We start from the raw sequence: 10,011 nt of genomic DNA, 5'->3' as shown, positions 1-10,011 counted from the left end.
AAGGCACACCGCTCTCCAAGCCCACTGAAATCAGAATCACCAAATGTGGAAGGTGGATTTAGCAGCCATCAGGTCCCCTCCTTCTGGGAAGGAAGGCTTATGTAAGCTTCTAGGTCATTGGCCATCATTGACTTTGTGACTTTGGCGGTCAAGGGGCATCAATCTGGGGTCTGAAGCAACTGTGCATTGTTCAGCATGTACTGAACTATTAGCCTAGTTTAAAACCTTTTCTTATTGACATGGTTATGAAGATAAAGCTGATGCTTCCCCTCTCTCTGTAGTACTGTGGATAGAACCCAGGGCTCTCTGCATGTTACGCAAATGCTTTAACACTGCTGCTCGCCAGGCCCCAGATGACTTGTCCTGAAATAAATGAAAACAGATTTGGGGTGGAGGATAAGATGTATCATTCATTTGTGGCATGAGCAGAAAGAGGAAAATGAGAATTTGGAGTAGGGCTAGATGGGAACATAGGATCAGGAGAGTTTTTTTTTTTTTTCTTTTCGTATCAGACCCCACTTCACAAGTACAGCTGATACAAGTGGGTAAGTGGCATCTAGTGTTCCCGTTAGCCTTCCCTCCTGATTTAGAGCAGGAAGAGGCAGGAACACACACGTCACTGACCAACTCAGTGAGTAAATATTGCGCATTTTGCTAGACTCAAAGACAGGAGGTAAACAAGATGGGAGAGGAGAAAGAAACACTGACTGCCCTTAAAGACCATACAGTCTTCAGTTAGTGTTCCAAGACAACTTTTCCAATTACACACATAAAGAAAAACATTCTGTTTTGAAGATGGCTACTATAATAGAATACACTTGTCCTGTTTCTGCAATGATCCCAAACTAGTCATGCACTGGTCTCTGACATGATTTTTATAGGCTGCTGAGAGTCTTTCTAGAAGATGTATGCATTTAACTTAAAAAGTTAATGCATCAAGCACTTTGACAAAAATTAGAGTCAATGAAGGAGCACTTTTGGAGCAGCAGCACACAATGCTGAGATTTTTTACAGGTCATCCATTTTCTAGACTCCTCTTTGTAATTTCCCCTTCCTGCCTTATAAGCCCATATATGCTTTGTGTGTTCACAAGGTGAGATCCTCAAAAGAGAGGGAGTGTTCAATACACTGAATGGGGCCTGGGCCTGGAGATGAACGTGTGAGGGAAGGGATCAAAAAGCAGATGGAATGACATACATCCATACATCGGGGACTGGTGGAGACAATGGGGCCTTTGATGCGTATTTAGGTTCCTGTTTCAGATTCTGCCACAGTTGTGTTGACAAATGTCCTTGCTGTCGCCCTAGTACAAGCAGTTTATGCTTAGAACCAGAGACAGCAAAAATAGGATTTGGGGGTAGCAAGGACTCTGATCAGTCAACAGGAAGAAAGTGTGCCCCCGGGGGAGAAGGTTCTCCTGAAGCGAAACTGTGCACCTGGAGATGGGTGGCGGATGAAACACAGAGCAATGGAAGAAACTGAAGCTTGCGTCTTTCCTAGGCAAAGAAGTGCTAGTGCTGAAGGTGGGTTGCTGGCAGGGTGGAGGTGGGGTGGAGGTGGGGGTGGGTTTGCTCCTCCTAGCCCCAAAGCTGGGGAACAGCAGGGAACTGGGAATGGTGTTGGCGAGGTTGTTATGCCAGGACAAGGTGTTGGGTATGAGGGTGGGTGGGGGCCTGAGGGGTGGCTTGGAGCCCTGGCGGTGGCTGCCTGACGTCACCGGCCTCTCTGGCAATAGGCTAAGAGCTGAGCTCCCTGTAGCAGTGGCGAAGGCAGCGGCGGCGGCGGCGGCGGCGGCGGCAGCAGCAGCAGCAGCAGCGGGGCTCTGTCTTCGGTCCCTGCGCTCCGCGCCTTCTGCAGCTGTCACTGCAGCCGAGGCGGGGGCTCCTTCTCTACAGCCGGCTGGCCGTTCCAGGTAAGAGACAATGGTCCGGCTGAAGGTTTCCATGGCTAGGGGGCCCAGCGGCAGGATGTAGGCGGGTAAGACCACTCCCGCGGCCTGCGCAGGCACCTCTGGGCAGAGCTTCGGCCCCCGCCCCTGCCCCAGCGGTGGATAGCGCTGTGCCTTGCTGCTCCGCAGTGCAACAGTTTGCACCTGCCTTTTGGGAGAGGCAAGGGAGCTGTGCTGCCTGCTGCGGGTCCTCCTGACTTGGTCCTCTGCCACAGCCTCTGGGCCCTGGGGTCAGGGCCCCGGGAAGGCTGGAGACAAGGTCGGTTCCCCAAAGTTTGCAGGCGGGAACCCTTCCCCTTCCAGTTCCTGCTCTGGAAGAAAGAAAAAGGATACAGGATGCTGTCAAGTGGGAGGCTCGGGGAGACGGGGAGGAGGGGGGCGTTTGCGAGAATGTGCCTCTGCCGAGAAGAGTGCTTCAGCTGTTTTTGATGGGGAGTCAGGGGGAGGAAGGTAGCAGGGAAGAAGGCTGGAGAAAGGTCGAGCATGATTCTGTATGCCAGATTCAGCGTGTCAGCTGGGGCCAGGGACAGAGGCAGTGGGATGTGTCCCCAGGGACTGGGACCTTGGGGATCTGAAGGTCCAGGCTGGAAGTGTCTGGAGAGGGAGGGATGGGAAAGGAAGCCTTCAGACAGACAGGGAGCCTGCTTGGAGCGAACGCTGGCCAGAGGGGCTCCTGAGAAGAGGTCCACCCGGCTCAGAGAGGAGGGCAGTTGGCTTTCTGGGAAGTAGATAAAGAAAGCCAGCCTTGGCGGCCGCTGTTGGTGACAATTAGAAAGTTGTGCAGGGGGCAGGGCGGCTGCCTTCTCTGCTGAGTAACCAGTGTCTCCGCGGTGCGGTGCGGTGCGGACGCCAGACCCCATCGGAGCCAGCCCAGCCGCTGGCCGCCGCTCTCCTGCGCTGCCAGGAGCGGTAGGATTGGGGTCGGTGGGTTGTGGAGATGACAGCGCCCAGCTGAGGGCCGCTGGGCAGTGGTGGCAGATCCCCTTTCCTTCTCCTCACTTGCCTCGGCAGTGGCCGGGACCCTAACTAATCCTGTTCTCTTTGCAGCACGGTGCCTGGGGAAAGGAAACCGGGCGCTTGGAGACAAGATCAAGGAGGAACGGAGACAATCTCCCTGGGGCTACTAGCTCTGGCCAGCTTGCTTGCCGGCAGTCGCTCCCTCAGTCTTTGGCTGGAGCGCTCACTCCTTCCAGCGTCAGGGAGCCAGTTGGGGTGGCGTGGGCTCTTGTCCTCGTCTTGGCTGGTGGGAACCGTGTGTCCAACAGAGGAAGCCTGGTGGGCCTGGCCCCTCTCAGCCCAGCGCCGATGAGTGCCAGGGCGCCGAAAGAGCTGAGGCTGGCACTGCCGCCTTGTCTCCTCAACCGGACCTTTGCTTCCCACAACGCCAGTGGAGGCAGCAACGCAGGTGTCCGCACCTCGGGCGCAGGTGGTGGCACCTGCATCACGCAGGTGGGACAGCAGCTCTTCCAGTCTTTCTCGTCCACGCTGGTGCTGATTGTCCTGGTCACTCTCATCTTCTGCCTCATCGTGCTGTCCCTCTCCACTTTCCACATCCACAAGCGTAGGATGAAGAAGCGGAAGATGCAGAGGGCTCAGGAGGAATACGAGAGAGATCACTGCAGCGGCAGCCACGGTGGTGGTGGTGGTGGTGGTGGTGGTGGTGGTGGGCTGCCCCGGGCAGGTGTTCAAGCCCCAACCCATGGAAAAGAAACCCGGCTGGAGAGACAGCCCCGGGACTCCGCCTTCAGCACCCCCTCCAACGCCACCTCTTCCTCCTCTTCCTCCCCTGGTCTCCTGGGCCAGGGCCCCTGTGCGCCTCTGCCTCCACCGCCAGCCCCCAGTCCACACGGAGCACACGCAGCTTCCTCCTGCTCGGACACTGCTGGCGAGGGCCTTTTGCAAACGGTGGTACTGTCCTGATTGTGTAGCCCTCTCCTGACCCCTTTCCTCGTTTCCAGCATCTTTGCCATCCTGGCTTTTGTTCCTCCTTTCTTCCTTTTCCGTTTCCCTCCAGTTCCTCTTTCCTCTGCCCTCGTCCCCCACCTGCCCACCCTTTTACTGTTTCTCCTCCGCCGAGGCACTGTGCGGTATTTGTAAATATTGGGCGAGGAAAGTCTCAGAGGAAGAAATAACGCTGATAATACTTTATTGATATTTATAGTAATTATTATACTATTAATAACACAGTCCAAGCGCATGACAAATCACATCATTTCTCATCGTCAATGATGGCTGCATCTTCCCTCTCCACCCCGTGCCCCCCTCAGTAAGGAGGAGAAACCGCACAAGCTACCAAATCTATAAAAGACATGAACACAGGAGCCAAGGGAGGGGAGGGGGCCGGTGATGTTGTATATAGCTGTCAAGTGGAGGTTTAGTAGCCTTTCTGCCCCTCCCCCACGGGCTTTCACCTTTCCTTTAGCTTCTCCCCGCCCCCGCCCCCTCCTCACCTTCAGCTGGGCTCAGGCCTTAGTATATTATAAAGGAAACATTTACATGAAGCACCAGAGACCACAGAGAATGTCCCAGAAAAACGTTCAGGACAGGTAACCCCTCTCTAGTCAGTCATCTCTTCACTCTTTGGTTTCCCTGGGCAGAGTTTTTGAGTTTACTTTTAGAAATATCTCGCTGGACGAGCGCAAAAAAAAAAAAAAGACAAACAAAAACAAAAACCATACTATATGCTTCTGCTCGCCCACCCCCTTCCGTCCGGCCCCACTTGCACATTTGACCGGTGGCAGGGTCTTATTATTTATTTATTTATTCATCTATTGATTTCTTTATTTTTGAGCCTCAGAGACATCGGGAGCTGTCCAGCCGTGTCTGGTGCTGAATATGTCTCGCCCTCACGGTTACTTCCTCTGGCTGTGCAGGACAAAGAAGGGGCTGTTTTGGAAAGTGATTGTCTTGGTTTCGATTGGTTTCTTTCTTCTTTTTTCTACAATTGGATTAGCGTGTACTATTGTTTTGCTTATTATTAAACATTGCATAAGTTACCTTTATGTAAAAAAAAAAGAATTAGGTAATGTGCAGTTCTGAAAATGCAGTATCTAACCAAGCAGTATGTTTCTGTTTTATTTTTAGAACAAGTGCACCTTTGTTATATACTTATTATACTGGTACCAAATACAGAAGAAAACCATAGTTCTGTGATATGTCCTCTAAACTGTATATTCTTGTTCTGACTTTCCAGCTGTTGATACAATGGTTGCCACTGGCTGAGGAAGTCAGTGGTGCAGGCCTGGCTTCTGTTTCCGGAAGTGTTCTTTTGTATTTTACTCTGTAGTAGACTATTATAAAAAGATGACACTCATGTTTCCCTTTTTCTTTTGCGAATAACAGAAACGGCCACACCAGAACAGAAGGAATGGATGTGCAGGAATGCCATCTATTAAACCCTGGTTAATATTTCAACAATGCCTGTAGTTCTCTGCATGCAGTTACCACCTGGAGGCAGTGGTGTGTGTGTTTGTACTGTATGTGTTGGGAGAAAGACTGGTGGAGATGTTGGGCAATTTGGATGACGGGACATGCAAATTTCCAAGGTAAATCAGTAAATGCTTACAGGATAAAAATGTTTACAGTTTGTTTAGTTACAACTCTGTGCCTGCATCTGATATACAGCAACGGAGGATCTCTCTTCTTTCTAAGTCTGGCCTAATTAGCCTCCCTGAACACATAGAAAATGTTAAGGAAAAAAGAAAGCCAGAGAGAAGATAAATCTTTTGTCCTCTCTTCAAATGTCAGATAAACCCATCCATGTTAGACTCTGCTGCTAGGTGTAAGGCCGCGGGACTCTCACAAATATTCCTCTCCCAAGCCACTAGCTGCCCTCAGTTCTCTGTTTTGTTTCAAGTTGTATGTGCTTATTATCCAGAGAAACTATTGCCTCTAATGTTTTTGGTTATTATAAAGTTTCCCAAGCTCAGTCTGTATCTTTATAAACTAAGTTAATAAGGTTGATTTCAGTCACCCATCAGATATCATCTGAGTCCTTTTCTGAAGCACAGGCCATCATTTAAGCATGCCATGCTGTATCATTAGGAAGATCAGGTATAATCTTTGGATACAATATATTAACAATGAACCAGATTCTCTCCAGTGCCTTAGTCACTTCCTGGTAACAGGTCCGAGTGCATTCACTCCCTCAGGTTACCAGGGAACCCATCAGTGTAACTGAGCTCCACATTGTACAACAGAATGACTAAGGCACTGTGAAGGAGAATGTCCATCAATCTCTTTAACTTACCCTCATCCACCTACAGCTCTTTACACCTTCTTAAGGAATGAGTTTTGAATGTGAAATCTGAATAGAATTAGGAACCCAGAAAGAAGGAAGTTCCATCATCTCATTGAGCTATACTAAGTGCATAGATATTACTTTCTTCCCATTATTTGGTGCATTTTTTTTTACAGTAAATAATTTCCCATTTTATTAAAGCAATAAAATATTCTGTTTTGAGTAGTGCTAGATGCTGATTCCACTTCCTTGGTGCTGAAGCGACTCATGTGTTCTTGCCTTATGAATCACAGTGCATTCAAGGCATGCAATAATAATCCCCTTCCAAGAAGCAGCCTGTACACCCTAGGGGGCAATGTCCTATATACTTTTCCCAAAAGAAATAGAGGGAACAAGAAATAAGCTAATTGTGTGTATTTAAAAAAATCTTTATACCTCTAACCATAAGCACACATCTGTAATGTGCTATCATTGTGCACCTTAAGTGTTTATGCCTTTCCCCATCAATTGACTAGGGTTTAATATTTTAAGTGTCCTGTGTAAAGATGATGCAGCTTCTCAATCATGTTTCATACTGAGTTTAATATACTGTGAACCTGGTGGTGTCACACAAGATTTCTGTGAGCTAGAATGAGAATTACATGAAATTCTAGTAGATCAGATCCCACACCAAATTATTGCAATAAGCATATGACAATGCAAATTTCCATAGGCTCTGTTTAGATTGCTACTTAGTGAACTCACTGACCCATACGACATTCAAGATTTCATTTTTATGAAACAAACGACAATATGGAAATAGCTAAATCTACTCTAAGGATTTTATTTACCGATGTCCAGTCAAACTAATTGCTTCAACCCTCTATAGCTACAGCTCAACTCCTGCACTTGCTATTCAGTATTAATAAGGTAGCATGCTTGACTCTTACTGTTTTAAGAAATGAGAAAATAAGAGAGAGAATGCCAATATGTCAACTGTATGGGACTCTGACTCTTGAAGATGTAGATGGATATAATCTTTAGAATTTATATACACCCATAGATATGTATTTATATATGCATACATTTTGTACAAATTTACAATGGACTTTTTGTATTCTCTTTTCTGTCATTATAAGTATGAGACTGAAACCAAATAGTCGTTCCATCCTCTGATCCAGAGAGGATCTGAGAAGTCAGGTAAATGCATGTACTTGTTTCTTTGGGGTCAAATAGGAATGACTTTCTCTTTATTTAATGGAAGGGGAGAGTCTTCCTCGGCTTGGGAAATTGGTAATTAGATAAGCTTCCTTTCCTATATTAGTGACTCAAATGTAGCAACGATAATGAAGTTATGACCATATCAATGTGGTCCAGCTATCTAGGTGGAATAAAAAATCTATCTAAAAGAGCTTTGGAGCCATCTAGACCACAATCATGGATTGCAATTTGATTTTTCTTTTCCTTTTTCAACATATATGTTGTATGAGATACAGCGTATATCTGCATATTTAAAGGAAAAATGAAAGTATAACTATTATCTGTTTAGTTTGACAAGTAGCTTTTTGGAAAATATGGACGATTTAGCTTTAAACATTACTTTGGTATTTGACCTTTTCTCCCTTCCTATCTGTATCCATTGAATTGATTAGAAAATGACTAAAACTTCTTCTTTTTCAATGCATAGACATAGGCTTTAAGTGCTTTTGTGTTGATAATGGCTGAGAAATTACTGACAGATATTACTAAGAGTTGGGGGCTAAACCAGGAACTTTAATATGGCTTCTGAAGTCCACGTCCAGGTGAATCGAGGCTTCAATCTGAAAAGCCACGTGTTGGTGTGTGAAAGCAGGGTTTGCGGCTCACAGATGTTACAGTTCATGTGAGAATGAATTGCCCCATCTACACAAGAAGACATTTCATCCCTGGGATGAATAGAAATCTGATTCTGGTTTGTTTTTCTTTCCCTTATGTGTAATATTTGAGAAGCAGATATTCTGGCTTGGCATCAATGCTTATCAATGCCACCAACCCAATGGTACCATTGGTGCCATGCAGGAATGCTTAGTAGAGAATAAGAATTGACTTAGCTTTAATTGGGGGACAATGAATTATTCAAGGTTTTTTTTTGTTTTTTTGTTTTTTTTACCTATTTGAGGATATTTCCCCGAGACTTGTGGTCTCACAGGATTGCTGCTATAGAGAGGTTAACAACAGTGACAGCACCCACAGGAAAACTGACTTTTGAACTTGAGTATATCCAATAGATAGACTAAAACAGGTACTAGAATTCATGAAAAATTTGTTTTGCTTTTATATCAATAAAAGAGTTTTCTTGTTAATTGGCTTTTTGGACACTATTTCCTTATTAATTTAGTGTATAACATGCCAGGGTTATAAAATAGCTTACTCCGTTACACTTAGATACACTTTTCTAAAAGAGGCAATTAAAAATGTTTTTGCAGCTTATCTGTTCTTCCACACAAACCAGCTGCATCTCCGAGAAGGAGTGTGTGTGTGTGTGTGTGTGTGTGTGAGTGTGTGTGTGTGTGTGTGAATGTGTGTCTGTGAGAGTGTGTATGTGTGTGAGTGTGTGAGAGTGTGTGAGAGTGTGTGTGTGAATGTGTGTCTGTGAGAGTGTGTATGTGTGTGAGTGTGTGAGAGTGTGTGAGAGTGTGTGTGTGTGAATGTGTGTCTGTGAGAATGTGTGTGTGAGTGTGTGTGACAGTGTGTGAATCTGTGTGTGTGAGAGTGTGTGAATGTGAGTGTGTGTGTGAATGTGTGTCTGTGAGAGTGTGTGAGTGTGTGTGAGAGTGTGTGAATGTGAGTGTGTGTGAATGTGTGAGTGTGTGTGAGTGTGTGTGAGAGTGTGTGAATGTGAGTGTGTGTGTGTGTGTGTGTGTGTGTGTGTGTGTGTGTACTTGGTATAACCCAGTAATCTGAGTCTACTGTGATAATTTGGTGGTCCTTCTAGGCACCAACTTGAAGTCTTGAGGATTTACCCTCTTCTTCCCTGTTCACTGCTCTAACAATCTAGTCTATCAGGAAGAGATGTGTTGAGAATCATTTTTGCCATTTAAAGAGGGATGTCCCAGGTTCATACAAATTCAGAAGGGTCCTAATTGACCCCTGCTGAAATGCAGCTTGTCTGGGATGCTTCTTACTGTGTGGTGCTATTGTCCTACCCTGACTTCCTGTTGACATTCGTTACTATAGTCTTAGACCCTGACCTTTGTCTCCAGTCTGTAATTTATCACAGCACTCTTCTCCCCAGGCTTACCATTCCTAGCTCATACCACCTCCCTATTGAAGATACAGTGAAGGTCCAGCTTTCCTGAGTTCTGGACCTGCATTGAAAGGCATGAATTCTTTCTGAGGATCATGAATCAAACCACTACCCCTGCCACCTCAGCTCTATGGTTCTTGTAACATGTTAGATGTCATACAGAACTGTTTCTTCTGAAGTTGTATAGCCTCACACTTCTAAGGTAGCATAGCCCAGTATCTGAGTAAATGTAGGCTTAGCATTTACCCTCAAAGCTGTTTAGATGTTTATCAAATACTACCAACAGTCTTTTTGGCTTCTAATGATTATAGAGGAGTGACAAACTTTCATGGCTACTTAGCTCCCTTTCTTCTTCTTCTGTTTTATTTTTTTCTCAAAATTTCCCCAGACTAAAAGAAGCATTTATTTTTCCTCATGCTCCCTCCTATCTTCCAGAGATTCTTTCCACAGTGATTAATTAGCTTTCCTCTTCCTCAGTGTACCTAGTCTCCTTATGGACATCAGCTTTGTGCTTAATTCTAGTGGCAGTTGGATCAAGAGTAGGAAACATAATTGTAA

At 45.9% G+C, this 10,011-nt stretch overlaps 1 protein-coding gene across 1 annotated transcript; it reads left to right on the top strand.

Annotated features, from left to right (window-relative positions):
* Positions 1 to 3,253: 3,253 nt before the first annotated feature.
* C7H11orf87 (chromosome 7 C11orf87 homolog) lies at positions 3,254 to 4,077 on the top strand. Its single transcript, XM_059266991.1, has one exon. It carries the CDS (start codon positions 3,254 to 3,256, stop codon positions 3,866 to 3,868), a length of 615 nt encoding a protein of 204 aa, XP_059122974.1. The 3' UTR covers positions 3,869 to 4,077.
* Positions 4,078 to 10,011: the final 5,934 nt, after the last annotated feature.

The sequence above is a fragment of the Peromyscus eremicus genome, chromosome 7, assembly GCF_949786415.1.
Source record: "Peromyscus eremicus chromosome 7, PerEre_H2_v1, whole genome shotgun sequence".
Lineage (NCBI taxonomy): Eukaryota > Metazoa > Chordata > Mammalia > Rodentia > Cricetidae > Peromyscus > Peromyscus eremicus.
This window is presented reverse-complemented; position numbering and strand designations above follow the sequence as displayed.

Excerpts from the sequence above, each read along its gene's own strand:
- C7H11orf87 (XM_059266991.1), top strand. The coding sequence starts at position 3,254 with ATGAGTGCCAGGGCGCCGAAAGAGCTGAGGCTGGCACTGCCGCCTTGT.